Source organism: Etheostoma spectabile, chromosome 24, assembly GCF_008692095.1.
Source record: "Etheostoma spectabile isolate EspeVRDwgs_2016 chromosome 24, UIUC_Espe_1.0, whole genome shotgun sequence".
In the NCBI taxonomy this organism is placed as follows: Eukaryota; Metazoa; Chordata; class Actinopteri; order Perciformes; family Percidae; genus Etheostoma; species Etheostoma spectabile.
The window spans coordinates 14,686,125-14,706,993 of record NC_045756.1 but is presented as its reverse complement, the minus strand read 5'-3'; the positions used below and the strand labels follow the sequence as shown (position 1 = coordinate 14,706,993).

Below are 20,869 nucleotides of genomic sequence, written 5' to 3'. Positions count from 1 at the left end.
GACGTAGCAGGACGTAGCAGGACGTAGCAGGGCACCGCAGTGTAGCAGTTGAACATGGCATCACAGAACGTGTAGCGGGACCATGGCGACAGCTGCTACCCTGATTTCGGAGCCTCTCTGATCCAAGGGAACATGCTGGTGAAAAAAGAACATAAGGACTCCGGGGAATGACTCCCCAGAAATAGGTTAGTAACAAGCATTTCTGGGACATGGATGCACATTCTGGTACGAAACACACAGGCATCGTTGCTTCAGCGAGACGTCACTTGTGCAACGTTAGGGTGAGTAGTCCCTCTATTTTCAGAGCTTTACAGTCTCATATTTCAACAGTTTTACAACAACCTAAGACTTTTTGGACTTGCAAAAATTATCTTTTAAAATGATTGATGTCATATTTGTATTTCATGCCTCAATGGGATCAACACATTACTTGTCTCTCCTTGTAGTACATATTTTCCCATTTGAGCTTTGGCTGTATACATTCAGTCCATTTACAATTACACAATTAAAAGGAAAGAAAACCATCCAAACCTTATAACCACTGCTCCACATCAGTTAGCATACCATTGACTCTTATACCTAAAGGCCTTCTGGAAAGGTCATCACATCACATATTGAATAGAATACAACAAAACAATACTTCTTCAATAAAAGTAAATGTAAATGGCTGATATTCAGAATATCTTGTTCTTAAGTGGGTCAACCTCACACAAATTGCAACAAAAACAAACTCAACGGATTCCCTGTCCTCAATATGTTCTGAGTGAAAAAAACTCCTAAGGAATTGTATAAGGAGAAAGTTCATTTTATGATTAAATATTATTATTAAATAATCCTAAAAATGTCATTTGTGTCACTAGCAGATGGCAGAAATCTTAAATCTCCCAGATTTCAGGATTTGCCCTTCAAATCATCCATTAAGACTTTTGTATTTTTAAGACTCTACCTTTAGATTCTGAATTTCAATGGTAATATTCCTGTTAAAATAAAAGAATTAATTATTGGTGTTTGACGTCTTTTGCACCTGGTCCCTGGGAAAGATATATGTACCAACACTTGTGCCAAATTCAATTAGAATATTAAACATATAGTTTTGACATCTGTGTGTGCCTGAGCGGTGGCACTCACCCTGTATGCAAACACACAGGAACCTCTTTTTTTTCATTAGTAGTAGTACTTTTCTTAGTGTTAAGCGCAAAAAACATTACATTCTTTACCGTACTACATTTCCCCCCTCCCATATTAACATTCAATAGAGAAACACCAAGGGAAAACAGGGGGGGAACACATCACATAACAGGGAAGAGAAGAAAAAATATATAGAATTAATAAAAAGACAAGCAACAAAACTCACACATGCATGCATATCCATCTACAGTATGTTTATTAATTTATTAGAAAGTTTACTTTTTCTTCTAACTATATGATATGGATGCAATTTATTCATTTAATTTCTGACTGTTAGAGGGAGTTTTTCCATTTGCAGTCTTTGTTCTACTGTCTACCATCAGTCCTGGAAGATCTGGGGATTTGGCTTGTTTCCAAAGCCTGGTTACTTGCTTTGGTACCTTAAGTTAAGCATTTTAAATATGTACCTGTCCCTAGCATGGATCTTGAGGTTTGTCTTAATAACCAAATATTTCCAGGTGTGAGTGGAAATAATGTAAAGTTTAATGTCGCCCATAATTTTTTTTGCCAGAACACCTGAATTACTGAGCAAGTTAAAAATATGTGCTTCTGATTTGATTTCTCTCTGTTGCTGTGTTTGTTTTACATATATCTGGAGTAATGACACATCTTTGGCTTATTTTCCAGGAAACTATTGTTAAGCATGTACATGTGTTTCAGTGCAGTATTAGTACAACTCTGAAGCTGTGTTCTTTCTATGTGAACTCTTCTGCAATGCACAGTCTCAGTGCTGGATCTGGATTTTTACTGCTTGCTGATAATGGTGACCTCTGGAGTAGAAATTTGGACTGGACAAAATGCCAATGCACTAAAAGTGGAACTTTTACTATAAAAAACTGAAATGATTATTTGATTTGGCATCACTAAAACACAATACCTATTGAAATTTTAAGGGTCAATAGGGGATCCTGTATCCTCTTCATAGCTTAGTTGTATAACATTTTATTGGTGGAGGTATAATAGCATCTGGTTGTTTTCTGGGGCTTTTGGGAAAATATAATTTCACTGGCCTGTGTAATCTACTTTGCAATCTGTACGTGATAGGAACATACAAATAATATAACGTATGTTATATGGGCAATGCACAGAGAATAAAAGTCTTTCATGGACAGTTCACTTAAAAAAAAGGGCAATAAGAAAGATGGATAATTCAGTTTATTATATTGTTGCTTCACTGCATTAAACACTTCTTATGTTTAATGCGTAAATATCATGCAATATAAATATATAGTAATGTAAACTTAAGATATATTTCTCATAATTCTCCATTGATCCGTGAGGTGTTATACAGCCACAGTATCATAATGAAGATGATAAGTCCAGATCCATTTAGCATTATGATCCATTCCAGCAGGTCTTGTAGCTTGAACGCGGTGCATTGTGGGACGTGGGTTGACGGTGAGTGAAGTCAAGATGGCTGTGAACCTCAAGCAGAGGAAGGAGCCTGCTGTGGGAAAGCCGTGAATGAAGTTTTGAATAACATATTCTTCGTCGCTGCCTGTTTAGACTTAAACCGTCGTGCTGTTGAAGTTGTAGTCAACCTGGGGACGACTTGATACATTCACAGACAGCAACAAAATCCCAAACAACAGAGGATAAAGTCTCGTATGAATTCCGACGAGAAGGAGGACTGTGAGTGTGCGCCACCACAGGCCGAGACTAGCCCCGCAGAAGGACCATATAGGTGGGGACGCCAACAGGAAAGAGTCGGGGATGCTGGAGATGCTAGGAGAAGCACTTGAACTGATAGCTAGCTAGATGTTGTAGCTCTGTGGAGCTCTGTTTTATCAATACAATAAGGCAAAGTTCATGGCAAACATTAGTTGATTGAAAGTGAAAATTGTTACTACTTTGGACATTTTTATATCTGCATGAATAATAGTTGAAATAAGGCCGGAGGGCTAGCCTTTTCATGCTATATTAGCTTGCTAAGGCAGCGTTATGATCTTCAGGTCCATGCCATTTCTACTACTTGTTTAAGTTAGCCCTATTGCCCCTCTATGATTGCAATGTATGATTTTGTTAAACGCTAATTTTGATAATCAATAACATTGATTATGGTTCTTAACCATGGCTACACATTTAGCAAAATACACTGACTGTGGCCCTAATCACTGTAAGGCTAACCTGGTTCTACAAGACACCGACTCTAATGTAATTTTCTCATCGTAACTAAGGCACACGCAATTTGTAAATGAAGATGTGTTCTAATATTGCCCCGGAGTCCCTAATGCAACCAACAGAGAGGCAACAGTATTTGTTTTAATTTTTCACGTCAATGCAACGCAGCGTGACCTCTGTTGTAGTGCTGATCGTTATTGTCTGTTCTTTAATTAGAGAATACGAGGAGCCTGAAATAGAAAACCCAGAAGCAAGCCGAATGTAAGTGAAATTCATTGTATGCTACTCTAGTATATAGCTACGTGTGTCTGTGAGCTTACTTAACTCTGCCCATCCACACCAGCAGCTCAGACCACTATTGTTTTAGACTGTTCTCACTTCTTGTTTTCTTTTCTTTTTTGTTACAACCATATATGTACATCGTGAACCATAGTAATAGAACTTTGAAACAAAGTGAGTGACACTAGCATGTTCAAATCGAAGAGGTCTTTGCTAAGATATTCTTCCAAGTTGGTCCTGTTGCAGTGGTATACATTAAGTAGCACTGAGCATTGTTTATTTTAAGCAGTTTGAAGATCATCTGAATTAAATTATGACGGTGCACAGTCCAGTTTATAAAACAAAACCAATGGTGTTCATCAGCAATGAAGAAGACTGATTGATAGATATGGTAGAAAACGGTACACAGCTTGTGCATTAAGTAGCCTTTGAGTTTAAATTGTTTTCTCAAATCACTACTGATAAGTTCAATAATGTACTTTTATGTTCAAATTTAAGAAAGCCAAACCAAAAATGTTTGGGGGAAACTTTGTGTTTATGTTAATAAATTCATACCACCTGATATATCAATATTGGATTTATGTTACTCCAACATTGACACATGCATCAAGCTCTCAGTCACAGTTACAGGGGTATTTGATTAATATTACAGCAAAGGTCAAGACTCCAAACCTTATAATGTTTAAATTGTGTCCTAAAGCCTACCCCTACATCTATCAAATAAAAAAGCAACAGCACACATTTCTAAACTACTGTACTTATGTACAATTTTGAGATACTTTACTAGAATATTTCCATGTTATGCTACTTCAATACATTTTGGAAGCCAATACTCCACTACAAATATTTGACATTAGTCACTTTCCATTAGATTATGAATTAAAAAAAGTAAACTGGATAAAAGATGATCTATTATGGTACTATTAAGATACCCAACAGTACAAAGTAATTCAAATTACTTTCATCTTTACTAGCTGCAACACTGTGCTGCACAACTTGTATGGAAAACAAAAAGCTTTAATATAAATACTATTAGTCCTAGAACTTTGAATTTAAGCCTGCATTTCAAGTAAAAGAAAAATCTTTGCTGTTGTCCTCTCTTGTGAACTGTATACACAAGGTATATGATCTATTTGATCAGCTCAATTAAGTGAAGCTATTGCCTTAGAAACAGGATTAGCTGCACCCGCTGTCTCTGTAATACTCTGTATTTTAGCCACACAACCAAAACTGCAGTCACAACTGTTTTGAGTTGTCAGATGAAAACTTAATGGTTCTTAAGTTTAAACATGGGAATCATTCTTTATACCAGTCCATCCCATAATGTACCAACGGCTATTAATGATTTTAAAAAGTGGATTAACCCAGTACTCATAACCTTTTTGTGCGTTACTTCTGAATGCAGGAAGCGAGCAGCTGCCAAACATCTAATAGAGCGCTATTACCACCAGTTAACTGAGGGCTGTGGGAATGAGTCGTGCTCCAACTCCTGGTGTGCCTCATCAGTCGGTTTCAACCGCATGGATAACAACGCAGCGGCGGTCAAAGCCTTGGAGCTCTACAAGGTCAACGCTAAGCTATGTGACCCCCACCCCTCAAAGAAAGGCACTGCCTCGACCTACCTAGAGAGCAGCGCTCACAGCAACTCAGCCTGCGGCAACAGGAAGTTGAACCACAAAGATGTCCACTCTGTACGGGACAATTTCAAAGGTAAATTGATGCCAGACATTTAGGAATTACACAGCGTTGATGAAGAAAATAGAGCAGAATATGCTGATACAGTCATGCAGTAAATGAAATCTGTTAATTTTGTTTTTAATGTTAGTTTTGTTCTCCTACAATTTTAACCATGTGATGTTTGATTCTGTTTATAGATGTAAATTACCTGACAGAGGAGAAAGTGTATGAGATCTTGGACATCTGTGGAGAGAAAGAAGATTACTCGCCCCTGATCAGGGTAATAGGTAGGGTGTTCTCCAGTGCTGAGGGCCTGGTGCAGAGCTTCCGGAGGTCCAAACCTCACACTAAGGAGGAGCTCAAGTCCCTCCAAGGGAAGGATGAGGACAAGGATGAGGATGAGAAGGAGGCCGCCGCCTGTTCTGCTACAGCTATGGAGGAGGACTCCCCTGCCTCCTCTTCATCATCAAGGCTCGGAGAGGGCTCCTCAGGGGAAAATGATGTCCAAAAGCTGGCCCCTGATGAGGTGTCGGTGGACATTGAAGCAGTGAGGCGGGTCTACGAGCGGCTGCTCTCCAATGAGAAGATTGAAGCCGCCTTCCTGAACGCGCTGGTCTACCTCTCACCCAATGTAGAGTGTGATCTGACGTACCACAATGTGTACTCACGAGACCCAAACTACCTGAACCTGTTTGTTATAGTGATGGAAAACAGCAACCTCCACAGCCCAGAGTACTTGGAGATCGCCCTCCCGCAGTTCTGCAAGGCCATGAGCAAACTCCCACTGGCAGCCCAGGCCAAGCTGGCAAGCTTGTGGTCACACTACAGCGCAGGACAGATTCGGCGCATGGTAGAGACCTTCCAGCAGCTCATTACCTACAAGGTGATCAGTAACGAGTTCAACAGCCGCAACCTGGTCAACGATGATGACGCAGTAGTGGCAGCCACCAAGTGCTTGAAGATCGTCTACTATGCAAACGTGCTGGGCGGCGACCTGGATGTAGAGCACAACGAGGATGAGGACGAGGAGCCCATCCCAGAGTCTAGTGAACTTACCCTGCAAGAGCTGCTGGGTGAGGAACGACGGAACAAGAAGGGCCCTCGGGTGGACCCGGTGGAGACGGAGTTAGGGATCCGCACCAACGATTGCAGACGGCCACTCGTTGCCTTTGAGGAGTTTGTCAATGAGCCTCTAAATGAGGTGCTGGAGATGGACAAGGACTATACTTTCTTTAAGGTTGAAACTGAAAACAAGTTCTCCTTTATGACCTGCCCCTTCATCCTGAATGCCGTCACCAAGAACCTGGGCCTTTACTATGACAACCGCATCCGCATGTACAGTGAGCGGCGTATAACTGTGCTCTACAGTTTGGTGCAAGGTCAGCAGCTCAATCCCTACCTGAGGCTCAAAGTGCGGCGAGACCACATCATTGACGACGCTCTGGTCAGGGTATGAGTGTGCCAGTTCAATATATCCAATTAATATTAAGGCCCCTTTCTAATACATTCGGTTTAGTACCAAACACATTGCCCTGATCTGTTTCCCTTGTGTGTCTGTAGCTTGAAATGATAGCAATGGAGAATCCTGCAGACTTGAAGAAGCAGCTGTATGTGGAGTTCGAAGGAGAGCAAGGTGTTGATGAAGGTGGCGTTTCCAAAGAGTTCTTCCAGCTGGTGGTGGAGGAGATCTTTAACCCAGATATTGGTAAGAAAATGCACAACAAGTAGCATATATGTGAAAACGTTTTGTGGAAACTACTCTCCACCACCACCAATGTTTAGCACCCACCCTAGTGATGCACTGCAGCCTTACGACGCCAGACGTTCACCACACATCACCTTGTGCATCATCATCATTAACATTCATGGACATAAAGATAGAATTACAGACAAAATATACAGCAGTTATGTTGACATGACAAACAATGTGTAGGGAAAGTGTGTATGAGTGAATGTATGTTCGGATGAGAAGCAAGGCATACATGTTTACTGAACCTTAGAGTGATAAAACAATTGTGGCAGAGACAATGATAATGATAATAATAATAATAATAATAGAAATAGATAAACAAACAAATTGAACAAAAATAGACCTGAGGGATAATAGTAAGTAATTGAATTAGAGCTGCAAAGATTAATCGATTAGTTGTCAACTTTTAAATTAATTGGCAACTATTTTGATAATCGATTAGTCGGTTTGAGTCATTTTTCAAGCCAAAAGTAAAAATTCTTAAACTTCTTAAATGTAAATATCTTCTAGTTTTTTCACTCCTCTGTGACGGTAAACTGTATATCTTTGAGTTGTGGTCAGATATTTGAGGAAGTCGTCCTGGGCTTTGGGTAACACAGATCCACATTTTTCACCATTTTCTGACATTTTATTGACCAAACAATCAGGTCATCGAGAAAATATTCAAGAGATTAATTGACTATGAAAATATTGGTTTGTTGTAGCCCTAAATTGAATATTGGTATATCTTCATCAGCACTATTGTATGTCATATATAAAATATTAGTGTTAAAAAATTATGGTTAATATACTATATATAATTATAATGATGTTATGAAATATTACTATAATATACTAAGAATAATACTATTAAATAGATACTGTACTTTTAGATGCCAAAGGCCTGGGTTTAAACAGGATGTTAAATAGGGCATCATCTACATAAGGCTGCTGTTGCAAATAATTACCTTGTAGGCTATAGTGATTCTGCAATTATCCCTTTTAAAATTGCATTTAAAACAGATACGAAATGTGCGATTGACAGCCCTAATTAACACTTTTTTTCATGTTCTCCTCCTGCAGGCATGTTCACATACGATGAGCGCACCAAACTGTTTTGGTTCAACTCGTCATCACTCGAAAATGAGGGCCAGTACACTCTGATTGGCATCGTTCTTGGTCTGGCCATCTATAACAATTGTATTTTGGATGTCCACTTTCCTATGGTGGTGTACAGGAAGTTGATGGGCAAGAAAGGAACTTTCAGGGACTTGGCTGATGCCAACCCGGTAAGAACTACCTCATCAAATGTTCTTATTGCTCTTTAGCTGCATAGTTCATGTAGCTTTAACACTTACATTTTTATGCTGGAAGTTCACTTATGATATCCGACTGTGCTGAACTGTGTTGTAAAGGTTCTATACCAGAGTCTGAAGGAGCTGCTGGAGTATGAGGGCAGCGTGGAAGAGGACATGATGATCACTTTCCAGATTTCCCAGACAGACCTGTTTGGGAACCCACTTATGTATGATTTAAGGGAAAACGGGGACAAAATTCCAGTCACAAATGAAAACAGAAAGGTAAGCCAAATGGAAAACATGAAGCATTTATAAACTGCATTGAAAACCTTTTTAGAGGTCTAAAGCAGGGTCTTGGTCTGCCTCTAAATGAACTCTGATGCGGTTTGTATGGGTTGCAAAAATAAAGCAGACCCACCACTGGACTGTATGACAGTAGATATGAGAGTTCTGCGAGAATTCAAAAGCTGAACTTCTAACTTCAACTTTGTTTGGCTCATTTTCTGTAGCATGAAAGCATGGTGGATGAAATCAGCCACCATGCCTTCGCTTCCCTGCCACAGGGAGACTTCTTTGCCGAGAGAACAGATCACAGCCCAGCTCTAAGGCGATGGTCCTATGTTAAAACTCAAAGTGAAACTAAAGTCCCTTCGGCATCTTTTCCTTACCAGTCCCTTCAGGATTTCGCAATGTCGCCAATTAATGCAAATTCAACCAATCATTGTGACTTTGGTGCAACCCGCAAATTATGACCAATCACTGCAACTTTTTGGTAAAGTTACTAGGAAAACAAAGCCTAATGTCATTATATGTTTCCTTTTTATTTTTTTAAACTTTTTTTTGCAACTTTCTCTGTCTCCCGCAACTTCATTGCAACATACATACAAAAGAGATTGCAACTTTTATCACTTTTTTAATTTTTTTTACAAAAGCTCCAGCAAAATAAGGCATTTTGGCCAGCAACAATCTAAAAAAAAGCTGCAAAATCCTGGAGGGACTGCCTTACGCTACTTTCAGATGGTTCTATTTTAAAGATGATTTTCCGTTTCTGTTATTTTTGTGAGTTAATCTCATGTAAGTTTTAACTCAACATACATACACCAGTCAGGGGTAAAGTTGAGCATTATTTGTTTCATTAAAATGGCGGTGGCAGCAACAACAGCTGATTTGATCAGCGGTAGGGGAGCCAAAGACGTTACCAACTGTCATGCTGAATGATTTTTGAAGAGCAACAGTCAATGAGAAAGCTCCAACTCGACTGACTTTATCACTTACCCCGATCCAATGCTGTAACTTTGTTAATCACTTAGCAACAGACTCAGCAACAGACTTTCCCATTTAGTTTGCATTCACACAGCCTGCGTCAGCTGCCAGACGGTGCGGTTAAAAACAAAACACAACACAAGTTGTGATTAACACAACTTTTATGCCTTTCTGTCATTCTGCCCTGTTTAAGCCTGTTGGGCCCTACCTCTAGTAGGGAGATAACACGGTGTAGGCAGCATTGATTGTTTTCGTTTTTCTTGGTCCTGACAGCACTCCAAACAACAGAGCTACGTGTTAAAATCCACAGGAATGCTCTTTTAATGCCAGTTGAAACTGGACATCACACTAATAGGCCATTTAAGTAACACTCCGACAGCCTGTGGAAAATCACCAAATCGCTGTTTCCCGGACTGAACGCAGCCTCATATGGGGTGGCCCCCTAGCTCTTTCTGTGTACAAAATAGCCATCCTTCGTAGTATTACTACACAAGATGCAACTTTTCCCTTCTGTTTCTGGCTGCTTGCCATTATTTCTGACATAAGAAATACAGTCAGGACTAATAATGCTTATAATCAATTATTTCTTGACAGACTTGACATGAAACCATATTCTCCTCAGTCACAGGGATTTTTTTTTTTCCTGTTGAATATTTCAGTGCTGATACAATTTGAATTCCCTTCTCCTGCATTGTATGACCGTGGCAAGATATGTTTTACTAGTGGATGCACCTTTAGAACGCCCATGGTTAATTTTGAGGTCATTATAGCACACTGATAGTGCTGGATAATATGATGAATTAAAACAGCTTCTCTGAACGCTAGATATAATTAGGTGGGAAAATGTACTCATCAGGTTTTTGACAAACAGTAACTGTTCCTGTTGATGTGCGTTTGTGCAGGAGTTTGTGGCTCAGTATGCAGAATACATGCTGAACAAAAGTGTGGAGAAGCAGTTCAAAGCTTTCAGGAGAGGCTTCCACATGGTCACCAACGAGTCACCACTAAAATACCTGTTCAGACCAGAGGAAATCGAGCTGCTGATCTGTGGAAGCAGGGTGAGATTTGTCAACAGACATTTGAGTAGGTTATTAAGTCATTTTAATTTGCTTAAATGCTTAATTTCAATCCATGTTTTTTGTTTCTTTTAAATACTGCAGAACCTGGACTTCCTAGCACTTGAAGAAACAACGGAGTATGATGGTGGTTACAACAGAGATTCTCGAATCATCAAGTAAGAAAGTGTGTGTTTGTTGGTACATGTGCACCAAAATTATGAGTATGGTTTGAGTCATAGACTGTATATAAAGATAGACAACATGTCTCCACTGTACAAAAGTGAAGCCAAAATATCCGGGATACGGGCTCTTCCAGCTTGTAATTTTGGAGCCAGAGTTTGCTCAGCAGTGATCAAGGTTGTAGCTGCATTAGCCAATTCCCACCCATACACCTGCCAACCAATTATGGGTCAATAGGCTCAATCGAGATGAGCCAGGCCAAACTCATGTCGGATAGATTTGTATCTGACTTGATCCCGACTTGCTCTGACATCATGCACGCGTGGGTAACGATACACTCACGAGATCAAGGTGGCCGCAGGTTTAAGACGCAGGCAGCGCTGTTGCTTTAACCGACTGCAGGACCCAGACGGACCCAGGGCCTGTTGGGATACCCCTGGCTCCCAGCTGATCTAAATGGTTCAGAATCGACTCAGCATGATGACGTTTTATATACCCTTTTTTATTGTTTTTGAATTGGAGGTATTTAACTTGATACATATTGAAGTCTGATTTAAAGGCAACTGTGTACAAGCTGATATAGCCTACAGGTCTGATAACAATTTATTAAATCGCAATTGGACCTAACAGGATTCGCGTGTTCTGGGATTTCTGTTCAGCCTGAAGGCTGATGGAAACAGCTGTAAACTGTCCGACTTGACCGTGGCTATTTTGTCACTGCCCACTGCTGCTGCCGCCTGCTCTCGTCCACTTAACGGGCAAGGCGTAGCTTATCTCAAACAACACTAATTACAGCTGTCAATTGTGACTTTTGACCCTATTATAGCATTAAAAAACCCAAACTTATCAAGGAAATGAATGCTTGAAAATTAGCAAGATTAGCAAAAAACTACCTAAAACAACAGAAACCATCTCTCAACATGGAGGGGGGTGAGATTTATGACCCATACTGCAACCAGCCACTAGGGGGATTTGAGATGTTTTGTCTTCACTTACACAGTCAATGCGTCAACCCCTGGTTTAAATGCATACCCAATGCGCAAGACCCTATTGACCTGGAAACAGGTCCCCTGCTTCTTGCAGAGATGTGCAGGATCATGGTGGAAATAAGGAGGTTTGTTTACAGCTTTTAAATGTCACATTGAGGTATCACCCTTTCTATTAGCTGTAGTAGAAGTAGTGTTTGGACCACAGTTAACGGTGCCCTGCCACATGCATTTCATTACTTTGTGGTAATGTCTGATGTTCTATCATGGACTCTGTAACATTTTTTGTGGAAAAAAATGCCATGGTTACCTTGTTTCAAGCCATTCTAGCGTGGTATAGAAAGCCTGGAGGAAGACTCGATTTGTGCCGGTTCTCATTAATATTCAACGAGCTAAGCTGCTTGACTCTGATTGGGTAACAGCTAGCCAACGAGAGCCTGGCTATCAGCACAACTGGGTGATCTCATGAATGCAACATGTCGTCTGACTGACCAGCTTTTGTAATTGGCCTAATTTCTCCGCTTATTTCTTTTCAGTGGCTAGAGCTGCCAGAGGAGGTTGCAGTTCATTTTTACATTTACAACATAACACAAACAAAAAAATGCAAGTTAAAAAATGGCTTTGTGTGGCAGGGCACCTTTAAGTAAACACTGGTGCTCTTAAAAGGTAAACTTTTAATACTGAGTTAAAATGTACATAACATCATGTCTTTGTTGTTAGATAAGAGGATTGTTATTAATTCCATTGGATTATTATATTTGCAAATGTTATCACTTCACTCTTCGTAGGGAGTTTTGGGAGACGTTGCATTCGTTTGGTGAGGAGCAGAAGCGTTTCTTCCTGCAGTTCACCACCGGCACTGACAGAGCACCTGTGGGTGGGCTGGGCAAGCTGAAGATGATCATTGCCAAGAATGGCCCTGACACTGACAGGTGAACCACCTCTATCCATTATGCTGCTCCTTGGCTCTTCCTGTAATGCACTCATATTTTTACACAGTTTATGACTTTTTGCTCCTTAAAGTGATTGATTTGAATTTTGAACTAACTGCGTCATTTTCTCATCACTCTTTTCCAGGGATTTTAAAATAGTAATTTGAGTGAGTCAATGTGTCAATCCCTTCATTAGGCTTTAGGGAGCAAGTAAATGTGGTTGACCTGCTTGCTACACTATGCTTTACTTAAGAAACAGTTAAATAGTACTCAGCAAGCTGTGAAATTGGTCCTGCTTGTCTTTTTTCTTGGGCCCTCTGTGGCAGCACTCAACTGTGGCAGCACAATGTTCACTTAAGATTTTGATAATAACAAACAGCTGTTACAGTCAAGCCATTGCCAAATGAGTTGCTACAAAGCTAATTCAGTTCAGCTCGCCGAAACTCTCTCTGTATTATAAAGTATGGCTATGTTTAGATAATTGTGTCGTCCAATGACTTTCCCGCGCAGTCGTCATGTTTTTTAAATCTTCTGTGTCCTCCTTGGCTACTAGCAACTGCGTGGAGAAGGGGTGGGGGCGCCTGCGTGATCACGTAAGGCTTGTATCTTGTGGGGGCGCCGACAGTTTTGTTGCCATTACTTAGAATTCCTCATGGGGGCAACAGAAACCACGTGCTATAGCTTTGAAGTCTTGAAATCAGTCTGAGTCTGAGCTGTGGCACACATAACGAGCGTTCCTACTAACATCTGTACAACACTTTTTGATAAAGTATAAAATGAGACAGTGTACAACTAGTTGGGTGAAAATCCTCTGGTGGGCCTGCTGTTCAATCAAAAGATGTGGAACAGGCCTGGAATTTCACAATTTTGCCTTGGGTGTTGAGGGCACAAAGGCCTAATGCCAGGGCAGAAAGCCCAACAAATAAACAATGTTGTGCGTAATGACAGCTGCTCTGGCATGGTTAGAGAACCTCACAGATGCAGCACAGTCCTGAGAAACTGCACTTCCCCCCCCGTATTTCTCATTGACAGGTCTGATGAGTGCTGGAGCAGGCTCAAGTATTGATACGCAATCAGAATTTAAGGGTGTCTATGTCCATTTATGGCAATCTGCGGGGGTGGAAATGACGCTTGTGTGGGCACCTACCTCCACAATTATTGCAATTTATGAAACAGAACCAGGCATACGTGCAGTTAGGGCTGCTAGATTATGGGGAAAAATATCATTACGACTGTTTCGGTCACTATTGAAGTCACACTTAATTTAGCACAATTACTTGTTGACTTCTGGAAAGATTTTGCAATTATTGAACTTAAAAAACAACGGAAAAAAGTTCAACAAATCAAGAGTAAAAAAACACATACAACGGTGAAATTTGCCTTAATACTCTTCCTATTTAAACTTTATTTTTTCCTTTTCAGAACACAAGAGAAAATAAGAGTTTACTTGCGAAACATAATAAGCTAAATACATTTTTCTTTTCCCCAATTTTTCTGTTTTTTGTGATCATTGGGAGCCGAAATTATAACCACGTTTACATTTTGATTAATTAACCAAATTGTGCATATTTCTTTGTCTCAAAAGACACTAAACCGTGTTGACTGGAAAGGGACAGAGGAGAAAATGGCATCAAGACCATTTTGGCCACAGGGCATATCTTTTGAGGGGCGTAAGGTCAAACTGAAGAGGCACGGCAGCCATTGGCTGTTGTGGCCCCTGCATAATTCCTGCCCTGATGTGGAATAAAGACTGAAAGACCTTTTTATAGATACTGCCAAAGCAGGTTGAATGAGTTACAGTTTTCAGGTTCTCCAAGTTAACTGAGGGGTTAACAGGAGTCCCGCTTTAGATACCTACAGCAAAGGTTTTATCATACCTCTGTGGCTGGAGGCATTATATTTCAGTTACGCCTTTAGGGAATGTTTCAAATTTGGCACAGACGTCCACTTGGACTCAAAGAACCGAATTAGAACCTGTTGGTCAAAGGTTAAGATCACTGTGACCTCACATAACACCTTCTTGGCCTTCTCAAGAATTCCTGTGCTAATCATGTCAATTAATTTCACACCTAATACGTTGAAATGATGATGATGATGAGGTTATGACATTTAACACCCAAAAGGTCAGTGGTCAACTTCGCTGTGAAGACATTATGTTGAAATGCTTTTCTGGCCATAATTCAACGCCATAACGCAGAAACTAAAGAGGACGTTCCCCACAGCAAGCGTGTTTACATTGTCTCATTCACTTTGTTACACAAGCGATGGTGGAAAGTTGCAAAGGTTGTTTCGTTAGTGAATTTCAAACTACCATTGTGCAGTTGCATTCACTGTAGAAAGTAGGGATTGCAGTGAGCATAAGGTTAAAAGTTTTTTTTTTTTGGCATTGCTTGGCTTGTGTTACTGAGTCTTTTAATTTAATTTGAACAATATCATCATCAGAAACATGTTAGAGAAAATACAGTCCAAGACTAAAACCCTGTGGGATTGGGCATCCAGAACCTGTTTCAACTTGAAATTGTTTCAAAAATTATGATTCTCTTATGTTTTTTTTTGAAACACTTTATTTCCCGGAAATGGCCTGGTCCCAAATAGCTAGCTCTTAGCTAATGACGCGTATACTTAAGCATTGCTAGGGGACACTACTATGTCATGGAAGGTGTATTGTCCAGAACCCAAGGAAGCACAGTGGTGAGTGTGAAGTTGTTTGGATTGGTTGTCGAGTAAGCTGCAAGCAGAAGTAGCAACAGGCCCATCCGAACAGGCATCTATGCAACGGGCGCTGTACCAGCTTTCTATCAAATTTAGGGCTGGGCAAGTTAACGCGTTAACTAACTAATTAATTAAGTAACGCTGACAATTTTTTTATCGCGCGTTAACGCAGTTTTTCTTTATTATTGTAAAAGTTTGTTGCTCACAGGCTTTGTAAATACTGCAAAGTTGAATTTTCTTATCACCGGAGAACTTCCAGTCTGAAATCATGAAAACAGCAAATCATTCAACGAAACACACAGTGGCGTGAGGCTTCGGCAGACTACGTTAGATGCAGCGCGGGGGGGGGGTAGAAATAAACAAAGGCAAGAGACGCTAACGAATGCCATAGCGACGTGGAAAGCTACAGACTGCAGGCCCAGTAGGGTGGTGGAGGACATCGGTCTGAGAATGGCAACAACTACGGCATTCCCTCAACACGCACCATCACAAGAATACTCGAGTTGTATGAAAAGGAGAGGACTGCAAACGCGACATCACTACAACATGCCCCCGCTGTTGCTCTTACTGGGGACTATTGGACTCACTGGGTAACCATAATTATCCCGGAGTTCCAGTGCATTATTCTGATAAAAAGTGGGCGCTGCATTCACGTGCTCTGACTGTAATGAAAACAGAAGAGAGACATTATGCTGAGACATGCGCGGGACACTGTATTGAAGTTGCACAGCAGTGGAATGTGTCAAATAAAGGCACCGCAGTTAGCACAGAGAGTACGAATAGATACAAATCTGATCGCTGCTGCGAGCCTTTTGCCTTCTGATCATGTCCCCTGCTTTGCGCCCGGTCTCCAGCGTTCTGTCACACTGTCTCTGCTTAACAGCGCGTTGGACAGTGTCCCTCAGTGTCTCTGCTTAACAGTGTGTGTGTCCTTGCGAAGTGCAGAAAGTTGTGGGGCTCTAAACACAGTCCAAAAAGTGCTAGAGTTAGAGCAACAACAGAAGAACGTGGACATAAGAAGGAGTCGCTTATGCAACACATTTCAACCAGATGGAATTCAACTCTGGACATGATAAATACATTGTTCAAGTTGAGATGTACACTAAATATTTTATTTAACTGCTACTTTATAAACAAAATGCTGGTAAGTTTTTGCAGAACAAATGTTACAGCACTTTAGTTCATATGGCAGAACATTTAAAAAAAAATTGCACTATATACACTACTTTAAAATTCATTATTTCCTTTTGCGATTAATCGCGAATAAAAAATGTAATCGCTGCCCAGCTCTAATAAAATTACTATAATTTCAAAGGACATGTACACTTTGCCAATTTGTGCTGCACTGATTTACAAAGAGCTTTTGGTCTGAGCCCGAGCAAGACAAAATGCATCCAAACATGCACATGCAAAGGCTCAACCAGTGATCAGCTCCAGGAAAATCGAAGAAGACTTAAAGGTAACTGTGAGTACTTTTACGATCAGAAGAAAGCTATATGAAGCAAAGCTATCAGCTAGAACCCCCCCCCCCCTGCAAAGTCCCATTGCTGGAAAAAAGACACATGCTGAATAGGTTGAAATTTGCCAAAGGACACATTGACTGGCAAAAGGAGAAATGGAGCAACAGTCTGTGGACTCGATGAGAGCAAACTTGTTCTTTTTGAGTCTAGGGGCCGCAGACAGTTTGTCCTCCGACCCCCATGCTTTGAATTCAAGTACACCGTGAAGACAATAAAGCATGGTGGTGCAAAATCATGTTATGGGGATGTTGTTCAAACTGTGATGTTGGGCCTATTTTTTACATACCAGGGATCATGGATCAGATTCAAAACATCACAATACTTGAAGAGGTCATGTTACCTTATGCTGAAAAGGTAATGCCTTTGAAATGGGTCTTTCAACAAGACAATGACCCAAAACACACAAGTAAGGGAGTAAAGTCTAGGTTCCAGATGAACCAGATTGATGTTATGGAGCGGCCCTCAATCCCATAGAACACTTGTGGGGTGTTTCTGAGGCCAAACCCCAGTAATGCAGAGGAATTGTGGAATGTAGTTCAATGGTCCTGGGCTGGAATACCTGTTCACAGGTGCCAGAAGTTGGTCGACTCCATGCAACACAGATGTGAAGCTCTTCTCAGAAATAATGGCTATGCAACTAAATATTAGTGCAGTGATTCAAAGTAAAGCAAACCCTTGAGTTTTTTCAGTGTATACAGTAAATGTTTGAGTTTGTTAAGAAAATTGCAAATACTGCTATTTTTTTTAGAACAGGCTAATGTTCCTTTTTCTTCACTTTCTGTAAAGGTATAACACAAACGTGATCAATTTTGGTCATGTTTTGATTTGGAGTTGAATGTTCAGTGTTCCCAATGCATTGATATCATGGAACTAAAAGCTATTCTGAGCATTATTCACACAACTGTTACATTAACACGGTCCAATCAAATGCAAAGGATTTGATTTGAATCCCTCTTGCATTCAGTTTCACTTGGAAATACGTCCCAGCACATACGCTAAACACTCTCTAACTTTCGTTTCACAGGGAGTCTAAAGCTGACCGGCTGTGTTGTTTTGTCTTGGCAGGTTACCGACGTCTCACACTTGCTTTAATGTGCTGCTGCTGCCTGAGTACAGCAGCAAGGAGAAGCTGAAGGAGAGACTGCTGAAAGCCATCACCTATGCCAAAGGGTTTGGCATGCTCTGAGCCCCTGCTCCAAACACACAGCAAACGGACTCCTTCTCAGAAAGCCCATCAAACCCTGCTCTGCCCTTCCTTTATCAAAAGGTGACAAAAGACAGACCAGAGTATGTTTTGAGGAAAAGCAAGTCAATAATGAAAGAGGAGAAATGCTTCCAATAGAGTGCTCCAGTAGTTCTTCTACTGTGCCCGCATCATCCCACATCAGTCAGTGTAAGCACAGAGACCTCCTGATCAAAATACCCACCCCGACATCCACAATATGTGAATGTGCAGCAGCCTCCCCGTCTTTCTTTTCTTTGTACAGAGAGAATCATTTCCTTATTATTTATTTTAAGGTTAAAATGGGTTATTTGTCATGCCTGCCTGTTGTGATAGTTTCCTTACTTGGGAAAGGGGGAGGGTTATTATTAAACTGTACATTCGAGACAATGCAGTAACAAGTCAATATAAACCCCATTTATTGAACAAAAAAGTGTTAAAGTAGACCTGACCTTGTTCATAGACAATTGGCAGAGATAATCTAGTTTTAGACTAGTCTTTACTACAAAATAATTTAGTCCCAACAGAAGAAAGCGCTCTCGCTGACCATTCCACTCACAGCCATCGGCTATTGCTTCTATCTAGTCCAAAATGGCACATTATGAAATAGCTGTTTTTATTTTTTCGCCTTTTTCCCTTGGGGAAGGGGCGGGGGGGGGGGGGGGGGGGGAGACACTGCAGGTTAGACTAAAATCTTGTCAGAGCTGTGTAAGTGCACTTAGACATTTTCAGAATGTTTGTTTTTTGGCCACAAGTTGCCATGATTGTTTGAAGCATTTTATTTCCATGTCTTCCTGTGTTGACAATTCTAAATAAAAACAGTATTTATATATATCAGTGCGGTTGGAACTACGATACCATATTGTGCACGTTTTGGAAGATGTACACATATAGACCGGTCACTGATGATGTTCTCATACACAGGCATAGAACTCTTCTTGTGCCAAGCTAGTCTCACACTGCAGAGTCTCTGTTCAGTATAACCTCAGTTTATCTGGAACTCCACATGTAGAGTCAAGCCAACAGTACATTGTCACTGGCAAAGCTTTGGTAGCTTGTGATCTTAAGTCCATTTGGCCTTAGTCTCTGGTTGTGGTTACACCTGTTATTTTAATGCACCATGAATCTTCTAACGGCACGCCAAATGACCTGACAGGTGTTTGTATTCACATTGCCATGCCAGATGGCTGGCAATGTGTCGGTCACTGGGCAAGTGAGGACAGTAGTCTAAGCACAATCTGAACAAAGTAATTATTGTGTAAAGCTGCAATCCATGGTCAGTCAATCCTGTAGCCACTGAGTCTCAGAGAAGCCCCTGATATGTTCCTATCAGTCCTTCTTTTGCTGTGAGACCCACATTGGAAAATAATATCAGTGTAAATGTGTGGTTTGATCAGATCTCTCACTAAAATACGCTTATGAGAGATGGGAAAACAAAAAATTACATTTTGTGAAATGTTCCTGTTCGCTATCTCATCCACCGTTAAGCGAGGGGATGAATTTAAATGCCATCTTGTTTGCATCCAATTGAGCGTATTTTGAAGGCTGGAAGCAGGCAAAAAACACTTCCACATTCTCTATGACTGTCACATTGTATCTTTTAGTATAATATTATGTAGCTAGGCTAACTGACCCCCTTGCTTCCAGTCTTTGGTCAAAGCTAGGATAAACATGTCCCGGACCTATGTACCTCTGTACTGAATGCACAGAGATACCATTGATATTCTCTGACTCTGGGGGAGATGGTACTGTGTGGACACATCACTGTGATCAGATTTATATTTGGATTTGTCACATTCAATGAGAATGAAAACAGCTGTAACCACTGTCTATGGAAAAGTCTAACAAAAAGTGTTTAATAGCCTTTTTTCTGTTCAACTTTAATTGGAATAACTGTGAAATCATCCTCCCACAGATCAGGCCAATTATTTGATAGTTCTGTTTTTGTTCAGATGAATAGGGTGTACCCTGTAAAGAACTTGAGTATTGTCTGCATGGTGTTCTTGCACACAGACTATATACTGACACTGGCAATAGAGTACATAAGGGAAAAGCAACGTCAGCCACCCAAACAGGTTCAAACGGTACAGTTTAACCAAATCAAACCACTTATTTGAAAGTGAAAATAAAATGTTCTCACCTGACATATGTTTTGTTGCATTTGGCACACCCAGTTATAATGGTAAGTATGGTAGGTCACTGTGTATGTCCTTTTAAAGGACATGCATGGTTTTCTACGTGTATACCCACACACATAACCGCAAACCATGTTCTTTGACATTTAAATTATTTCTACCATTCCGTGCATCCAGTACAATATGAAGACGTTAATCATCATTCTAGGGCAGTGCAGTTTATCCTTTACAAGCAAAACTTGAATTAAGACCGATAACACAGGCTTGATGTTCATTTTGATAGATTACACAACTCGTACACGTTTCAAGAGTCTGCTCATAGATTTTCATATTGGGTGGAAATGAATGGAAGTAATCCAAACTCCAAAACAGCATCCATTTGAACATGGGAATCAAAACTGTAAAGTGTACACTAAAACATGCATACACTGGTTCTTTTGTTTTATTTCCAAATAAGTGGTCGAGATTATTTGGGGAAAACTTGCCCCGCATGCTGCTGTAAAGCTGTCTTAACAGTGTCCCCTCATCTTTAGATTTGCTATTAAATCTATAGCATTCATATTAAAGTA

At 40.5% G+C, this 20,869-nt stretch overlaps 1 protein-coding gene across 1 annotated transcript; it reads left to right on the top strand.

Annotated features, from left to right (window-relative positions):
* Window positions 1-2,549: 2,549 nt before the first annotated feature.
* On the top strand, window positions 2,550-19,728 carry LOC116673682 (ubiquitin-protein ligase E3A). The gene is made up of 11 exons (XM_032505897.1): window positions 2,550-2,872; window positions 3,526-3,570; window positions 4,994-5,298; window positions 5,463-6,715; window positions 6,826-6,970; window positions 8,078-8,283; window positions 8,410-8,574; window positions 10,458-10,613; window positions 10,716-10,789; window positions 12,568-12,711; window positions 18,009-19,728. Exons 1-11 carry the CDS (start codon window positions 2,796-2,798, stop codon window positions 18,127-18,129), a joined length of 2,691 nt encoding a protein of 896 aa, XP_032361788.1. The 5' UTR covers window positions 2,550-2,795; the 3' UTR covers window positions 18,130-19,728.
* Window positions 19,729-20,869: the final 1,141 nt, after the last annotated feature.